We start from the raw sequence: 19,263 nt of genomic DNA on the forward strand, positions 1-19,263 counted from the left end.
TTTAATTTCCAACAATAATTTTTTAAAAAATAAATACATATACTGTATTTGAAAATTTGTCTATTCATTAATCATATCTATTAATAGATATGACTTTTTCTCCAAAAACAAAAAAAAAACTATCAGTATGACTTTTTGTGTTTCTTTGTCGATAAAAAAATGCTTTGTCGAGGTTAACAATGTACTATGATCTAGAAAATTCTAGCTAAACAAAATCGCAGTGAAACAATATAATCTAGTGACATAAATATTCGAAGCAATCTTATTCATTAACTAGTTTTTTCCCCTTAATTTTGTGAGCTAATTATTTTTTCTTTTGTGTGAGATTATCTTTTAGGTAGTTTACAACAAAAACTCTTACACACGTTCTAAATTTTGTGAATTTTTATTTATTTGTCTCTCACACAAAAACAAAACTTCTTAATAATACTGTATATCCATTTGGTTTCAGATCCCGCTTAATTTTAGCCCACGCGGGAATAAATTATTATTTTCCTATAAAGTATCTACAACTAAATAAATTTCAGTACGAGAAACTGCTGGGCAATCTAAGAAAATCTGAAGGTGACGTAAACTGGTTTTGTAAATCTAATGTTTACATATTCTGCAAATCGGTTTCTCTAGTGCTAACTTGTTTTCTTTTCTATTTTTTAACCTAGTTTAGGATCGATCATGGATTTCGTGGATTCAGAGACACAACCACCTGATGATTTACCACAGCTGGAAACTGATTACAACATGCCTCCTCCACTTGCTCCAGAATGTAAACGCTACAAATGGAAAATAGAAGTCATTGGTAATATTTAAAGTTGATTACTTTAATTTCATTAAATAATTCCTTTCGTTTAAACTGTTGCACTAGCCTTGACCTGCATTTTAAATCGATTTGATTGCTTTCATCTTAAATCAAAACAGTTGTTAGGATTGCTTTCCTTTAAATTGTTTTCGTTCATAGCTTTCATTTCGAATCAAAACCGTTGTTAAGATTAATAAAATGTCTTATATGTTAATTTGGTTTATTATAGACTAACTCTAATTTGGTTTCAAATATATATGTGTTCATCAACAAGATACGGATGGAAATATAGAAGGCAAACTGATGACATCTGGAGATGTCTGGAAATTGCAAGACAGTCAAGTTATTGTGCATTTCGATGTAGATACAAGTCAACCAATTGGAGATTCAGGAGGTTTACTTGGATCATGGTTAGGTCAATTAAGCACTGATGTGCGATTGCTACCCATTGACTACGCCGATTGGAGGTTGGTTAGTTCTAATATAAAAGAAAAAGCATGGGAATTAGTTCAGGTAAACATCGAGCATCTAATTTATCTATAACTTTTTAAAATCATGCGATGTTTTAATACTAAATTTTGGTTGATGTCTTGTTTCATGTTATGTCATTTCAGTCCAAATTCAAATTTGATGATCCTATGATGAGAAAAGCATATGTAATGAGTGCACTAGGTAGTCGATGCAAGGATGTCAAATTACGTCTTTGGAAAGAACACAAAAAAAGTAATCTGATTGAAACGTTGAGGAATCGACCCGAGAAAATTCCTGAAAATCAATGGTCTCATTTCGTTCACAAGAGGTTCACTGAAAAGTGGAAGGTATAATTTATTCGATAGATATTTATATGTACTTCTATGTATATATCAAATGCAAGTAATTCTTTTATTTAATGTATGAGATTTCAGAAAATGCAAGAGCGGAATACAAGGAGCCAAAAAAACAATACCATGCCTCACTTATGTGGAAGAAAGAGTTTTTCAAGAAAAAGAAATGAGATTGTGAGTAACTTAGTCATGATATAAACCTATTTTATTATATTGATTTTGTACATTGTTTATGCATGTCTCTTTACTGCAGAAAGTCAAGATCGGAAAAACACCATGTCGAGCCGAATTTTTCATTGAGACTCGCAAGAAACCTGATGGAACCTTTGTGTCTGAGGAGGCGAAAATACGCGCGGTTAGTTTTATTAGTCACTTTGAATTTTGATCAATACTTTTTCGAAGTGAACTTTTAAGAAAAAAGCTGGAGGTGCGTTGTTTTAGTCTGTTGGATTTTTCCTTGTATCATTTATAAAGGAGGCACTCACCACGTTGATGGAGCAAAATCCGCAAGTCCCGAGCAATGTTACTGCTAGATTGGATGATGAATATGCTCAAGTGTTTGGTCCAGAGTCTTCAGGACGAGTTTGTTGTGTTGGCCGTGGACCCACACCTTCAAAATTAGTGAGACACTCGACGGCTGCAACTACACAAGAGATAGAGAATTCTGAAACAGTTACCCAGCTGAGGACACAATTGAAAGTTTTAGCAGATCAAGTTAAGGCAATGTCTACATTCGTTGGACAAATACTTGGTAATTCAACTGGCGAACAGGTATTAATATATAACAATAGTTTTGTAAGTTTATTTGCATTAGTATAAATTAGATATATAAAACTAATGTTTTACGTTGAATATTCAGGCAACTGCATGGGCTGTAAATTTTGCAACAGCTTTTGCGAACATACCAAATCCAGCCTTTGTAAACATTCCAAATCCACCGAATCCTCGGATAATTTATTTGCATATTACTCTCTTTGATATCAGATATTTAGATAATAAACTAATGGATTGAATGCTTTTTTCCAGGAATTGGATGATGGTGCCAATGATAAACGCTAGATGCTTAAGCATTCAACCAAATGCTAGTCATCATCATCTACGTACGATGATCAACATCTGTTTGTCACAACATTTTAGCCTGCAACTTTTATTTATTTATGTTTTATGTATTTAATTTGCTCGTTTATTATGGACTAATTTTGTAAATCATTCTCAGATTTCTTTAAATTAAATTTAGAAATGCTTTTTCGTTTTTAATTAATTATGTTTTTAGATTTTAAAATACTGATAATAACTAAATATGATAAAACACGTGAGTATTTTTGCTTCACTTTACAAATGATGTGAAATTATTTCAAAATATGTTTTTTAATTAATACCAAAAAATGACTAAAAATATAATTTTCGCATCAATTTTTAAAAGTGATGCTATAGCCAGAATCATTAATAAAAACTGAGATAAAAATAACATCATTTATGTAAAAGTGATACTATGTTTCCAATCAGTTATTGTAAATGATACACTTATTTAAATCATTTGCTATATATGATACAAATATTGAAATCAGTTCTGAAAATCGACACTAATTTTAATATCAATTATATAGAAATGATGGAAAAAATAACATCATTTGTTAAAACGTTACAAATACTAGCATCATATTTTGTAATTGACACAAAATTAACATCATTTAAAACAAACGATGCAAATATTATAGATAATTGCATCAGTTACTAATGAAACGATGTCAATTATTTGCATCACCCCATTTTATATCATTTAAATAAACGATGAAAAATTCTTTTGCATCAATTATAAGTAATGCAAATATTCAAAATAAATGATACAAACTGACCTTTTTTTTTTGTAGTGTGACTTTTCCCCAACAATTGTAACCACTAATATATTAAATGTCTAATAATTATTTATAGGGTCTTTTCACATTTCTTCTACATATTACTCCTCAAAAACATTTAAATTAAATTTACAATTTTAATGAGTTGCTTTTAAAAACGAAAATTTGTTTAAAATTTTCAAATTTAAAGCTAAAACTAAATTTCTTCTGCTAAGTAGTATTCACCTTCTTCTCTATGATTTTCTTCTATTTTATTCTCCATGTTTTTTTCTTGTTTCATTTTTAGGAAAAGGGAATAAATAAAAACAACACACGTTGGTATTAGATAGTGAGAGTAGAAGGTGAATATTAATTTAGCTTTGACCTGGTCATTTAATTGAAAATTTGCATATATACATTTAATAGTTATGTATTGTAAAAGTAAAAGCATTAAATAATTATTTGATAAAAAAATGCATTAAATACACTAAGAAAATCATTCTTTTTTATACAAAAAAAAATCCTAAAACATCATGTATTCTGATACAAAAGCAGTATTATATATAGAAATCATTTAACATAGTCATTAAGTCTTACCTAATCTTAAACTACCAAGCATTGATCACAGAAAATACAAACAATAAATAGTCATTAAGTTTGATGTAAACAATCTAAAGCTACCAAGCATTGATCACACAACATGATCATTCACCAAGCATTGATCACTCACCAATATATTCAGCTATCAAGCATTGAACATACATTTGTCTAATTTGAAAAAGAAAAAAAAAAGTAGTTTTTAGTTATAATATTTAGAAAATAAATTAAGACTTAAAATTATGATTTTTTTAATCATCTTTGTGTGATTTATTTTTAAATTATTTGGAATTATCATATAACTAACATGAAATTAATAAAAAATGTAAAAAAACTTTATAAGTAAGTGTAATTCAAATTTTTGAAAGCAGAGATATATTGCTCAATTATGTCGCACATCGGTTAAAACTTTTGGACAAAGATTGAGAGTCTATTATAAAAAAAACCTCTGAAATGATTCCAGATCCAATGAGTAAGAATTTTAACTTATGAAACGTTCAAATTTTGAAAATTTATTTGGTATAATCTAGTTCTTTTGATGAACTAATAATTAACCAAATATGAGGAATATTTTAAATTTTCAATATTTAAACTTTTATAAAGTTTCAAATATTTTGTATATTTTAAAATTTATAAAAGTTTTAAATAGTAATAATATATAAATTCTATGCAAAGTTTAAAATGTATTAATAGTAAAGATTATAAAATATCAATAATAGTAAAACTCTATAAACGCTTGTTGAAAGTTGTTGGTTTGACTGTAGTTGTAGGCCTTAGGTTATCTCCAACGGGGAGTTCTAGGTGAGGTTTTTTTTTTTTTTTGGCTCAACATCAACTTTCATTATCCAAATCAGTTTACACTTGGTTTATCCACTCTTACAAGAGATTTAACCCAATTTGGCTCAATAGAATATAACTTAGGGTCATAATTCTGAAAAGAAAGAGACTTCTTCGCTATTCTATCTTTACACCATTACAAACTCTATAAACAAAAGAGATTTTATACTCCTGAAAGTTATGCAACAAAGCTTTTATATCTTGAAGTGAAGGAGCATAGGCCGGCCATAATTCATCTTGGTTGATTAAGTTAACTGCCCCCAATGAATCCGATTCAAAAATAACTCTGTTGTAGTTCAATCGGATCATCGATCGTATCGCTTGCCTCAAAGCCTCCAATTCCACTTCCAGTACTGATCTTGCTCTCTGAACAGCTTGTGCGCCTAACCATAAAACCCTTCATCCCTTGTCACGGAGGACCCAGCCTGTTCCACTTGGATTGCCTTCACCAGTCCAAGCTCCATCAGTATTACACTTAACCCAATGATCTGGAGGAGGACGCCAAACCAATCTTTCATCTAAAAGATGTCGAGTAATAGTATTGGCTCCAGCCAAGTCATCAAGTCCCTTTCTCTGACTCCATTCCGTAGCTTCTTCATGCGCTTTGTTCACTGTATCCATTGCATTGAAGTCCTTCCATTGGAAAATGAAAGCATTTCTAGACTTCCAGATTCGCCACAGTAACCACGGGATAGTCAAATCAAGACCATCTAACTGAGGGACTTGGGACTTTATATTCAGGACATGGAACATGTTTTCATAAATAGAGTTACTCCAATTACCACCTGGTGGAGCCGGAATAGGGGAGAGAGCCCAAAACTGACGTGCATAGGTGCATTGAAAGAGTAGGTGATTAACTGTTTCTTCTGCACAGGGACACCTTGCACAACTACTATCTCTAGACAAATGTCGAGAGGATAAGTTCTTAGCAACTGATATGCAATTAGTCAGGCATTTCCACAAAAAATGTTAAATTTTAGGACTCGTCTCTGTTTTCCAGACCTGATGAATGAGCGGATTTAGGCTTGGTTGATCCACTATTTGGGGTCGTTTCCTTGGAATGATGATCTGAGTGAGAACCCAATATCCAGATTTGACAGAGTAATGCCCAGTCCTAGCATAATCCCAAGTATAACCATCCTTACTTCTTGCACCCCCCGGCCTTAAATCCTTAATCAACCGCCTATCTTCCTCCGAGCAAACAGTTTCCAGAATATCTCTCCTCCAATCTCTTCTATCATCACTCATTAAATCGCTTACTTGAGCTAAAGAGGACACATGAGAGTACAAATGAGATGGAACCTGATTTACTTTTTGTAGACATATTGCAGGTTTTGTATTGAGCCATGGATCATTCCAAATATCAGTTGATTCCCCATTGCCAATTACTCGTCTCACACCTTGTTTCATTAGTTCTTGGGCTTCAAATATACTGAGCCACGCATAAGAAGGTCTGGAAACCAATTTTCCTTGAAGGGGATTCGTTTTACTAAAGTAACGACTCTTAAAAACTCTGGCCATCAATGTATCATGTCTGGTAAGCATTCTCCAAAGCTGCTTTCCTAGCAAGGCAATATTAAAAGCCTCAATATCTTTGAATCCCAGGCCTCCTTGCTGTTTAGGTATACTTAATTTGTCCCAAGCCTTCCAGTGCAGTCTTTTTGAGTTCTGCTTGTTAGTCCACCAAAAGTCAGCCATTACTGAAATTAATTGTTGACATACCAATTTCGGAAGCTTAAAACAGGCCATCGTGTGGGTAGGCAATGCCAATGCAACCGACTTCAACATAATCTCTTTACCACCAAATGATAGAAAGTTTGAGTGCCATCCATTTACCTTCTGCTGGAGTCAATCTTTCAGGAATGCCAGAATAGTAACCTTTGAACCACTAAATGCTTCAGGTAGACCAAGATAGAAGCCATCACCACCTTCTTCCTTTATTCCAGTAAGGTTTTTGATCCAAGGCCTCCTAATTTCCGGTACTTTCTTCCCAAAGTAGATACTAGACTTCTGGTAGTTGATCCGCTGTCCAGAGGCTAAACTATATTCCTCAAGCATCCCCATTAAACATTGAAGCTCCTCATCCTTATGTTGACAGTAGAAAATGCTATCATCAGCAAACAAAAGATGGGATACAGGGGGGGCGCCTCTTGCTACTTTCAAACCAGAGATCCTCCCATCATTCTCTGCCTTTTGTAACATACGAACAAGCATTTCAGTGCATAGAACAAAAAGGTACGGTGAAAGCGGGTCACCCTGCCTCAATCCCCTCGTCGGATTAATCTCTCCATATGGTGTTCCATTAATGAGAACTTGATAGTTGACAGACGTCACACAACCCATAATAAGAGAAACCCATTTGTCTGAGAAGCCCAACAGTGTCAGCGAGTCCTGTAGAAATTGCCATTCGACTCTATCAAAAGCTTTTGAAATGTCTGTCTTAATCGCTAGGAAGTCCTCTGAACACTTGTAATTAGAATTGAGAGCATGTAGGAGTTCATGCGCCACCAGTATATTATCAGAGATTAGCCTTCCTTGAATAAAAGTTGCTTGAGTATCCGACACAATGCCTGGCAGAACCTTCTTGAGTCTGTTAGCCAACACCTTAGCTATAATCTTGTAGATCACATTACTCAAGCTAATTGGTCGATACTCAGATAGTTTCACTGACTTGAGCTTCTTAGGGATGAGGCAAATGTTGGTTTTATTCATCTCTCTGTCTATGGATCCTGTTCTGAAGAAATCCTGAACCAGCTCCACAATCTGAACCCCTAACACATCCCAGAATTGTTGATAAAAATGCCTTGTTAAACCATCGGGGCCAGGGCTCTTATTCGGATTTATCTGGAAAACCACCTTTCTAACTTCTTCCATTGTTACGGGTTGTAAAAGCTGATCGTTTTGGAGTAGAGAGATGGTGTTACCTTCACCAATCTTATCGCAGATCTGAAGACCAACATCCTCTGAAGTGAATAGCAACCGGAAGTAATGCTCAGCAAGCATTCCCAAATCAGTGTCCGCATACCATTATTTTCCTTCCTCGTCCATCAGGCATCGAATTCTGTTTTGAGCTCGTTGGTTTTTGGTTGCTGCGTGAAAGAACCTGGTATTTCTATCACCATTGTTGAGCCAGGTGAGTCTGCTCTTATCTTTTCAGAACTGTTCTTCATTCCGATATTCCTGGTTTAGTTCCATTTTGAGTCTAGAGAGCTCGTCATGACTAAAGGGCACTTGTCTCGTGGCAAGGTCGATTTGACCGTGTAGATCTTGGATCCTCTTGGTAGAGTTAGGTTGATTATCTCTCTTCCATCTAGAGATAACCTTTCTACACTCTGCTAGTTTCTCCATCATTGTACCCTGAATAATATCTCCCTCTCTTTTCCAGAAATCTGAAATGAGCTCCTTAAAACCTTCTCTGGATTTCCATCTTTGATCATACTTGAAAGAAGCCCATTTCTTAAAGTGTTCTCCCATCATACATGTAATCAAGGGACTATGATCAGAGCTAACCTTCCTTAAATAAATCGCTTGTGCTTGAGGGAATAGCTCCATCAAGAATTGATTAGCTACGGTACGATCCAGTCGACATTGCACTAACTCATCATTCCGATTACCATACCAAGAATATTGATAACCTTTGTGCTGGACTTCCCACACACCACAAGCTCGAAGCATTTGTCTAAAAGACTCACAAGAATCATCTTTCCTGGTTGGGCCTCCTATTTTTTCCGATGGGTCTACCAGCTCATTGAAGTCTCCAGTTAATATCCAAGGGTCCCTTTGGTGCACTCCAATCCGAGAGAGCCTCTCCCACAAAGCTCCTCTTTCACTCTGTATCGGTTCCCCATAAACACATGTCAGGAAAAACTCCTTTCCCTGCCAAGAGACAATTGTATCAATAAGCTGCTTATCCGACTGCAAAATCTTCACTGAAACTGACTCCTTCCACATTAGGGCTAATCCTCCACTTTTTCCTATTGGTTCCACTGTGTGAAGATCAAAGTACCCCAAGTGATTCACAACATTCTCCAAATAATCTCTCCTTTTTTTGGTCTCACAGAGGAATGTGACCTCTGGGAAATACCGACCTCGTATTTCCCTCAAGTGTCGAACTGTAGGGGTATTCCCCACCTCCTGACAGTTCTAGCTCAATATTCTCATATTGATTTCGAAGGGTTGGAATTAATCATCAACCCTTCTTTCAAATTTGCTCCACGTTTACCAACAGATATAGAGTGAAGGTAATCTGGAGACTTAGCTGCCATAGAGACAGAATGATTCGTCAAACGAGCTGCTACTGGAGCAGAATGATCAACATAAGAAGTAGAGCCTACTATTCCAAGATTGGAGCTCGAGGCATGAGAGCTTAGCCTTTCAAAGACAGATGGTGCAGACTTTTTATTACCTCCTGATGAACCGTTCTGACTCGAGCTTGCTAGGGTATCATCTTTGGTACCAAGTCTTTCAAACACTGATGGATTTCAGCTTGTTCAATCCTAGCTTTTTTTGCTTGCCTGCCTCCACTGTTACTCAGCCTCCTTCGCTTTGAAGGTGTACATGTGGATTCTCTGGAGCTTTTTGAAAAATCACCTTTAGAGGCTCCTTGTAATTCATTGCCTATCACAAGTTCCTTTGGACGCCATTCCTGGATTGGCCTAGTTCTATTCCCTTGGGAAGTTTTCTTGGGCCATTGTAGACAGTCTTGGATCTGCTTTTTCTGCGTAGGAGGCTCAGATTGCTCAGATTGGGATTCCAAGGATCTTCGTGAAGTATGTTGCTGCTCCTGATCTTCCTCCAAGATTATGCTCTTCCCTTTTCTTTTTGACCGACCAAGTCCCTTGTGCATATCCTTCTTGACACCTCTCTTATGAGCAGATCGTTGTGTAATCTCCGATGGGCAAGAAGATTGATCATGAGTAAGTCTCATGCAGGAGAAGCACACTTTCAGCAATTTCTAATACTCAATCTCCACTTTAATTACTTCTCCAGATGAAAACTTGACATTCTTGACAATATCTAGTGGCTCATCAGCTTTGAACCAAGCCCTTGCCCTTACATACTCAATAGAAGATGAGTTTTCGCATGGAGCTCAACAGCTTCTATCTGATCTTTTGGCTCGATGATGCTTTCCACTGCTTGTTTCTTAAGAAGGTGAATAGGAATATTCCTGATACGAACCCAGAAAAGGATTCGATTGAGAAAGTCTGGGCCAGGATTAGGTTTCCACTGATCTAGAGAAACTATCCAGCCGTTGACGAACCAAGGTCCACAAAATAAAACATGATACAAGTCTCCCTCCGATTCAAAGATAAACTGAACCTTGTTATCTCTGACACCTCGACCTTTAACTCTATCATCAAGACCCCAGATTGATGGAAGGGCTTTTACTAAAGCACCAACTTTGTGTGCCGAGGGATTCAGACACTTGACAATAACGCTCATCGAGTTTTCCTCAATCAAATCTCTATTTTCCAGATCTGGGACTTCCACTAGCTCCTCAGTATGGAGTAAGTTACGCTCTCTTAGCTCCTCCATTAGCTAGAGCTCTTTCTTCTTTCTTGGTCGATTCATTATCGCAAGCTTCGAACCAGATTTAATTAGATTCTTCCAAAAGCAACCAAAATAAAGTAAAAAAGAACACTTGAGGCCAGCAGGACCTATTGAGCCGCAACAGAAAGAAGTCTAATCACGGATTGAACTCTAGGATCTTAAGAATCGAAATAGGAATTACCGTCACAAACTCCTAAGGAGAAACCCTAGTTGCTGCCATTACCTGGGCTCTACAAGGGTTTTAGTGTTTAAGGTACATGTAAGGTTTTAATAGATAAGAAGAAAAAAATAAATCAGATAAAAGGAAAAAAAATATAAGAGAGTCTCTTGTTTAGCATAGCCGTTTATGAAATAAAAGCCCATACGTGTTACGTACATATTGGTTGGCCGAAGAAAAAATAGAAGTAGGAAAAAAAAGTTAAGGCGACGGATCAATTTTTTTCTTTTTTGCCTATCGCTCTCTTTCTCTCTCGATCGAAGTCCAGAATTGACAAAGGAAGGAGAAGGAATCAAACGCTATGGAATCAGAGGAGATTGGGATCGGAGGGGTTCTGAAGCGGAGGAGATTTCTCTTCTTCTTCTTCTTCTCTCAAATCTGCGGTAGAAGAAGCATGGCTACGAAGCAGAACGAAAGCCTAATTCTGTAAGATGATTGATTAGCCTAACTAGTTAATGTTTTGTTGAGACTGTTCTTGCTAGTGAGGATTGCATTCAAGATAAGTGTAATCGAATTGCTATCAAATTTTTTACCTTTAGCTCTGGTACTTCATCAAGGTTTTAGTTTTCTTGTGTGTTGGATCACGTTCAGTGCCTATGTTGTTCGATTTTGTTTCCTCCAGTTAATTTTCTTGTGTATTGATTTTGTAAATGTCTTGTCCTTTTGCCTAGTGTTTGTTCTTATCTCTTGGCTTCCTGAATTTTGAACTGGGCCATCGGGGATTTTTCAACATGATTTGGCTTGTTATTAGATGTTTCAGGTAATGTTGTTGATCTTCCTAGTGAGGATATAGAGGAGGCTAGTTCTCTTTTGATTTATTTTTGCGAAGGATGGCTTTTAATCTACAGTCTTCTTTGTAACCTCCTTGGTGGTTTCTTCCCTTGTCCTTGGAGATTTGATTAGTTTTTCTCCCCTTTCTCTTTTTGATTTTCTGATTTTCTGGTCTGCAATTTTTCTATTGTTTAAAGGCTCATCACTTCTGCTTGGCATGGTGTTTTCTCTTTCTATATGAATTCATATTTTTTGATGATGAAATTAGAGGTTTTGTTTCAACCTGTTTGCTTAGGTTTCCATGTATTTGTGCATCGGGAGTTTTGTTAACCAAGTCTACAGTTTTGTTTCAACCTGTTTACTTAGGTTTCCAAAACCGTTCTTCCTACTGCCAGTTTGTATCCGTCTCAATTCTAACTTTTATTTTTCTTCTGTTTTATGTTGCAGCCATTATATTTGTGGACAGCTTATCACAGTTCCCCCATCCATGTGGTCTCCATAACCCTTTCATAAACTCGATTTTGCTTGTCTTATTCTTGGTTTTAAATATGTTGGACAGAGAAAAGGGAGAATTGCAGGGAAGCTTCATTTCAGGTAATATTTATCTTTGAGGGTCACTTTAGTCATGAAACTAATGCTTATCTTCTGTTTGTTATCCACCTCTAGCATGTGAAGTTATATGGTGAACTGACACCTTCAAGCAAAGCAGATATAAAGGTAGGTAGTTATTTCGGCTCATTAATTCTATGCATGGTTTCCAGTTAAATTTACCTTTTAACTTCCAAATGTGAGCGCTAGAGTTGCTCGTTGCTTTTCATTGCTCTTTACTAGATAACAGTTCATGCGTTGGAAAATGTTTGTTCACGTGATTTACTTGTTTCTCTGTTATTTCAGGTTATGGTTGATGCTTTTATCGATAAGGGAGATGTCTCAAGGAGACAAGGACACGCTTCGCTTCTTCTCTGTGGTAACATCTTCAAGGGTTATGTTCTTCCTCTGAACTCTTCTTTTATTTACTCCCTGATTTTCCTAATTACATGTGATTTACTTGTTTCTCTGTTATTTCAGGTTATGGTTGATCTTTTTATCGATGAGGGTGATGTCTCAAGGAGACAAGGACACGCTTTGCTTCTTCTAACGTCTTCAAGGGTTTTGTTTTTCCTCCTAACTCTTCTTTTACACTCTGTGTTTGTTCTTTCTTATGTTTTTTCCCTTGTTAAGAGACTCAAAATTAAAATCCACCGTTGGAGGGAAAAAATTATCTAAGATTCCCAAAGTTCTTATTCTACTAAGAGTATATAATTATATTAATTAAAAATTTTAAGAGGTCCAAAAATATATCTCCCCATTGGGGTTGCCCTTAGCTTGAATAAGGATGTTTAGCTTGAATAAGGATGTGAACTTGCTGTAGAACAAGCTCTCGAAATTCCAATCAATCATTTTAAACTCTAGAATCTTGAACATCAAACCATTCTTTGTTTCTTGATCTTTTTCTTTGAACTCTGGAATGAAAATGATTTTAACTTAATTTTTTTTTTGATATTTGCTTTATAAAGTTATTTATCATTCATACAAAGATTAGAATGTTATTAATAGGTGGTTGATAAATAAGTTTTTAAATCTTTTGTAAATAATAAATCGACTATCAAATAAAGATGTACCCACTAGTCCAGAGAGGACATGGAGCCTGCTGAAGGTGGATGTCGAAACGTTACACTTTTACATTTTCGTTACTGAAAAGTTTCATGGTTTATTCTCCTTTACTTAAAGCTATCATACGAACTTAATCAATTCAGGTCATACTAACGTTATTTCCTCTTGCCAACTCTAGCTAGTTTCTCACTTTTCTTATTGCATTTTAATGTCTTTCCCTAGCTTTTGTTTTCTTCTCCAAATTCAGTGTCTTCGTCTCTCAACCCATAAACTTTACTTCAATTCACAATCGTTTCAAGGAATCCTAAAAACTTATAAGTATGCATTGTATCTTAGGTTTATATGTGTCGTAAATCCCTCTGAGCTGTCGATTGTGGTGGGAAATGAGAGTCCATAAATGCTTGCAGATCCCGACAACATTAATGTCATAGTTTTCAACAGTCGGCTATGGACAACGTCACGCGTATATATATGAATGACCAGCAATAATTGGACCGATATAAGCAATAAGACTCGTTGACATTCTACGTACATTTGCCTTCTGTTTTCCCTGATTACGAGGGTCTAAAACAATTCTTAAACATGATGTGCCAATTAATCCCAAAACTAAGTTTGCTTCCACAACACTATATGATAAATTTACAAATTAGAAAAAGTTATATAGTTAACATTAGATGGTTTAGAATATACAGTATAAATATTGAAAGTTGTAACGAGATGGAAGGCATGCATATACATAAGCATTTTACCAAACAAAAGAAAGTCATATATACATATATAAGCATCTTAAATGAACAATACCCGACATATACACTCACACGCTATCATATTAGACCCAACCTTTGACTTTTCGAATATTTTTAAACTTACAAATTACAAAGCTTCCAGAATAAAATAGCTGTCCCTTTTTTTTTTGTTTTTTTTTTTGATATACTTTTTTTTCTGTTTCAAGCCGCCACGTAAAACATTGATAACTTCACCTGGTCTTCACGTACGCCCGGGTCCATAAATGCATGTTATTGTTACTATTATGATGATGGTATGGATGAATATGATGATGACGATTGTTCTCATTATGGTTCATACTTGCCACAATCTTGTACCTCCATTCTCTCGTGGCATGGTCATCATGGAAATGTGCAACATCATTATCACTATTCACCGAGACCTCATGGCTACTTTTACATCTCCAACTTTTTGTAGCACTATCATCATTGATCATAGTATATAGATCCACCACTTGATCACTTGTAGTATCATTGTCTTCTCCATTGATCTCTCTACCACATTCAATATCAGATCTACTTATCTCTTCGCTCTCATGCTCATTATCTAGACCCTTTGGTTCATCTTCTAACTCCACAATTTCTTCAGGACCACAATAAGCACCATCGACAAGTTGTAATCTCAACCGTCCATCTTCTCGGGAAGCATGGAAAATCTCTGGTCGATCAATCATAACTCGGGTAAGTTCCAATCTACCGTCTTTCCTCACCGGCCGGAGATAAAAAGACGGTTGCCCTAGGCCGTTCAAGGACGAGAGGGGAGGAGGAAACTCTCTTTTCTTCTCTCGCGCCACCACATTCTCCTTCGTCTTTAACCTCTTTGTATCGACCATCTTGGTCTCTACCTCCGCATGACACGTCATCTTATTGTCCACCTCGTTCTCGGACATCCTCATGTCGTAACTCTCGAACCCTAGATACTCTGTACACAACATTAAACCATTCACCTCGTCATGTGCAAGACCGGATTCAAACGACATCTTTGTGGTGCTCGTCTGGTCGAGGAAAGAGTGAAAGCTTCTTTTGTAGAAGCTCATCTTGGGTAACAAGAGAGAGAGAGGGTGACAAGATAGATACCTCCCTTATTTTTTTTTGTAATTATTCTGATGATTGATGACTAATTATTACACCTTTTTGTCTATAAGAGAGAAAAAGAAAATGAAAAAGAGATGATCGAAAGAAGCGGTGTTTTGCTTGGTGAATAAAGGTGCCACCGAACCATATGACCTGTAGAGATTAGAAGCGAACGTAATCTATGTCCCACGTCAGATTTTGCTTCACACTTCAATCTCTTTCACTTCTTTTTATTGGTTTAATTTTCTTTCCTTATCTTTCTTGTTTTTAACTATAAAAAAAAAATAAAAAAGAGGAAAAGTTGACCAGTTTGTTTTACTTTTCGCCCATTAAAATATTTAAAAAGATTGATTATACAAAACCCACATATATCATGTGTTTTTGGCTATTTATAGGTGGAGGATTGGTTATAGTGCTTTGTTATTTTAAGTTCAGGTTTTATCTAATACGGACATGTTTTATAGTTATCAACGGCCGACGATAAAATGATTTGTTAAAAAAACTGAACCAATTTGTTTTACCCGTTAAATTTAATTTACTTTTAACAGTTATAAAACCCACACATTCTAATCTAATTTTAGTATACACACTTCACACTTGTGTCTTGATTGGATGAAAATTGTGAAACAAACGCAAATCAAAATGGTAGGAAAGATAAATTTGACAAAAATAGGCCTATTTGAAATCTACAAGACTTCCACTATCTATCTTAAGAAAGTTTACAAAACGCTAAAGCGTCTAGAGACTGATACAACTGACAGAAATAGAACAAGGAAGAAGATGAAGACTTCGAACTTCTCTCTTAGGTGCTCTCCCTCTCATTCTTTCTTCTATACTCTCCATTAGGTTTTGGATTTGCTATTTAAGCTTTTGTAAAACCATAGATAAAATTATTTAAGCTTTATAAGTTCGTGATGTTTTAGTGTTTAAGTTAAACCCTTATGTGTCGTTTATCTTCCTGTCGCAGGTAGCCATGGAGTGGGCTTAAGCTGAAACTGTTAGTTAGATAGTTAAGATCCTTGTGATCTTCGATATATTTGGATACAGAATATCTCTAGAATATTCCTCTAGCATAGATATGATCTTGGATTCGATCTCATTTGTACATTGTCTTCTATATATACTTTGCCATCGTGAATAACATTCTCCACAGAGCTTCACTTATAATATGGTATCAGAAGCCCAGCCTCCAGCTAGTTTGCTCGATCCTTCTCCGCTCTTTCATTTTTTTTTTCTTCTCTCTCTCTTTGTTTCTCACTTCTCTCTCTTCTTGTTCTTCGATTTTCTTGCTCTGTTCCTCTCTCTGTTTTCTTCTATTCTTCTCATCATATTTTTCCATCGGTTAGCGTCTAGTACATCGCCATGGCCGACGCAACTCAAAAATCCGATAAACCGTTTGGCATCTCCCAGATCAAGTCGTACATCCCCATCACCCTCGACATAGCCAAACTTAACTATATATGACGTGTGGAGAGAGCTATTTGAGACTCATTGTCTCAGCTTTGGTGTTCTCAGCCATCTCGACGGCACATCCACTGCCACTCAGGCGACCCAACAGCAGTGGAAAGAACATGATGGCCTCGTCAAAATGGGGATCTACGGCACGATCTCCGAATCAATCTTAGACACCGTTCTTAAGACAAAGTCCACCGCCCGTGAACTTTGGATCACCATCGAAGAACTTTTCCGTGATAACAAAGAAGCAAGAGCGATGGAGTATGACACCGAACTTCGAACTCTCACCATCGGTAACTCCACCGTCGCCGACTACTGCAAACGCCTCAAGACACTCTCTAATCTCCTGGCAAACATCGACTCTCTGGTTACTGACCGCCAACTTGTCATGTACATGTTGAACGGTCTCAACGACAAGTTCGACTCCATCATCAACGTAATCAAACACAAATCTCCTTACCCATCGTTCACCGTTGCTCGATCAATGCTCCAACTTGAAGAAACTCGTCTCTCCAAACATGTGAAACCTGCTCCTAGCCCACCATCCGATACGTCTACCCCAAATATCCTCTATACCACGACGGACCAACAATCTTCGCGAGGACATCACTCCGGTCACCAAGGTCGCGGACACAGAGGTCGTGGTATAGACGACGTGGCCGCTACAATAATCACTGGCAATATCAAAACCCACCATAGGGATATGGTCAACCACCGTACCAGTCTCCATATTACGCACCACCACCCCAGTTCTACGGCTCGACACCACACATGGCTTACCCCTTTGTTCCACCGGTTCAACCTGCACACCACCAGCCCCGTCCACATGGTGAAGCTCACGTCACGCAAATGCTTCCTCACTCTCCCACACCTCTCACATACCTCCCACATGCGCTAACCAACGCTCTCCAAACGATGACCATTCAGGATCCGAATGCAACTCCTTGGGTCATGGATATGGGTGCCACCAACCACATCACCGCTCAACCAGGTATTCTACGTACCACTTTTAATTCGAGTCATTTACCTAGTGTCATTGTCGGCAACGGGTCCTCCGCTAAGGTCACTCATGTTGGTAATGGCCTCTTACCAACACCCTCTCGACACCTTCAACTTCGTAATGTTTTTGTATGCCCTTCTATCATCAAAAATTTGATATATGTCCGTCATTTTGTCAGCGACAATAATTTGTCTGTGGAGTTTGATCCGTTTGGTTTTTGTGTCAAGGATCTCCTGACCAAGACCAAGCTCCTCCACTGCAATAGCACGGGTCCCCTCTACTCCATCACTCCACACACAAATTTATCCCCCCACAAGCATTTGTTTCGGTTCCTCCTAGAAGCTCAACGTGGCATCACCGCCTCGGACACCCTAGCAGTACAATTCTTCAACGTGTTCTTTCCTCTAATAATCTCCCAAGCACTAAGACCGACTTGACAACTTTGTGTTCAGCACTAACGAACAAAACACATTGAAATAGACATTCATTTTGTTCGTGATAAGGTGGCCATCGGCGAAATAAAGGTGTTGCATGTGCCTTCCGCTCACCAGTTCGCGAACATTTTCACTAAGGGTCTACCCTCTCCGCTGTTCTTGGACTTTCGGGACAGTCTCAACGTCCGCTCCTCCGGTGCACTGACGGTTCGACTGCGGGGGCGTGTTAGTTAGATAGTTAAGATCCTTGTAATCTTCGATATATTTGGATATAAGATATCTCTAGAATATTCCTCTAGCATAGATATGATCTTGGATTCGATCTCATCTGTACATTGTATTCTATATATACTTTGCCATTGTGAATAACATTCTCCACAGAGTTTCACTTATAACAGAAACTAGTCCAGCTTAAATTCATATTTCTTCTTCCATGAATCGCCTCTCTTATTTTCTTCGGCAAGCATCTCTCTCTTGCTTCTCGATTCCTTTTAATCAAGCTTCTTTCTTTAACTATGGTGTTTAGCTACAGTTAGAGGTCACAACTTTCACTGTGATAAAGAAACAAATAACTCAACACCAAATCAACATTTTATTCAATCGCTCCACCAAATACAATACAACCGAGAAATCAATGTTCATAAAACAAGGAATTCTCAAATTCACCTTACAACAACTTCAAAAGAGAAGAGTTCTTCGCCGAGGATGAATCAATCGCCCAAAACCAGAGGAAGAAGAAGAAGGTCTAACAAATTTTTTCACAGCAATTCAATAAAAGAAATAAAATGTTTGTTTTTGGTGTTTAGTAGTCGCAAAGGTCTTCACTTCATCTCGACTGTTGCTCCTCTTTTAATCTTTTACCAACCACAAGTCCCTTATTAATAATTGCTATATAAAATCTTCCTCTCTTAAACAACCATGTTCTCATGGTTGGAAATCAGGAAACTTCTACATCAAAGCGTAAAGAAATTCCCAATTAGCCTCAGATTCATCCTCATTAAACCACTGAGCCAAGACTTTAGTTGTAGCACGTCCTTGTCTATTCACCATCTGACGTTCCAAGATCCTCCAAGGCTCATTAATCAACACATCTTGGACAATGGAGGGAAGCTGAGTACTCACCACAGGACCTCCAACCCGCAACTTCAACTTGGACACATGAAAAACCGGATGAACACGTGAAGATGAAGGCACTCCAGATTGTAAGGACCAATATATTTTGGGATCAATTTCTGATTTACACGAAGAACCACATACCCTTGGCGATAAGGCTGAAGCTTGACATACACCAAATCACGAATGCGAAAGCTCCTCTCAGATCATCACTTATTAGCAGCCTGCTCCATACGATGTTGATCTCGCAGTAAGTGAAATTTGAGTATCAAAAGCAACTTTTCACGTTCCTGCAGACTCTTAGCAACCACAACTTCAGATT

The 19,263-nt window shown here is 37.1% G+C and overlaps 2 protein-coding genes, 1 long non-coding RNA gene and 1 pseudogene across 5 annotated transcripts; 3 read left to right on the forward strand and 1 right to left on the reverse strand.

The window, feature by feature from the left end:
* Nucleotides 1–666: 666 nt before the first annotated feature.
* Nucleotides 667–2,632, forward strand: LOC104750296 (uncharacterized). The gene is made up of 7 exons (XM_010472073.3): nt 667–796; nt 1,071–1,309; nt 1,411–1,614; nt 1,702–1,794; nt 1,874–1,975; nt 2,095–2,391; nt 2,480–2,632. The coding sequence occupies exons 1-7, from the start codon at nt 673–675 to the stop codon at nt 2,630–2,632; spliced, it is 1,212 nt and encodes a 403-aa protein (XP_010470375.2). The 5' UTR covers nt 667–672.
* Nucleotides 2,633–10,768: 8,136 nt separating this feature from the next.
* Nucleotides 10,769–12,713, forward strand: LOC104750295 (uncharacterized). Of its 2 annotated transcripts, none has more exons than XR_015585456.1 (5): nt 10,769–11,082; nt 11,875–12,021; nt 12,094–12,144; nt 12,322–12,409; nt 12,496–12,713. It is a non-coding gene; the product is annotated as an uncharacterized LOC104750295 (long non-coding RNA). The 2 variants fall into 2 exon arrangements; XR_015585457.1 differs by having other exon boundaries at nt 10,786–11,082; nt 12,322–12,394.
* Nucleotides 12,714–13,823: 1,110 nt separating this feature from the next.
* Nucleotides 13,824–15,252, reverse strand: LOC104750294 (uncharacterized). Its single transcript, XM_010472071.3, has one exon. It carries the CDS (start codon nt 14,900–14,902, stop codon nt 14,057–14,059), a length of 846 nt encoding a protein of 281 aa, XP_010470373.1. The 5' UTR covers nt 14,903–15,252; the 3' UTR covers nt 13,824–14,056.
* A 908-nt stretch (nt 15,253–16,160) lies between these two features.
* Nucleotides 16,161–18,223, forward strand: LOC104750293 (uncharacterized; annotated as a pseudogene). Its single transcript, XR_015585492.1, has 2 exons — nt 16,161–17,385; nt 17,573–18,223. The product of XR_015585492.1 is annotated as an uncharacterized LOC104750293 (transcript).
* Nucleotides 18,224–19,263: the final 1,040 nt, after the last annotated feature.

Source organism: Camelina sativa, chromosome 16, assembly GCF_030686135.1.
Source record: "Camelina sativa cultivar CO46 ecotype springtype chromosome 16, ASM3068613v1".
NCBI classification, from domain to species: Eukaryota; Viridiplantae; Streptophyta; class Magnoliopsida; order Brassicales; family Brassicaceae; genus Camelina; species Camelina sativa.

Bases quoted from the DNA above. Each gene is read 5' to 3' on its own strand.
- LOC104750294 (XM_010472071.3), bottom strand. From the start codon at position 14,902: ATGAGCTTCTACAAAAGAAGCTTTCACTCTTTCCTCGACCAGACGAGC.
- LOC104750296 (XM_010472073.3), top strand. From the start codon at position 673: ATGGATTTCGTGGATTCAGAGACACAACCACCTGATGATTTACCACAG. The intron at 1,310-1,410 runs GTAAACATCGAG...ATGTCATTTCAG, and splicing joins AAGCATGGGAATTAGTTCAG to TCCAAATTCAAATTTGATGA. The intron at 1,976-2,094 runs GTTAGTTTTATT...TCATTTATAAAG, and splicing joins AGGAGGCGAAAATACGCGCG to GAGGCACTCACCACGTTGAT.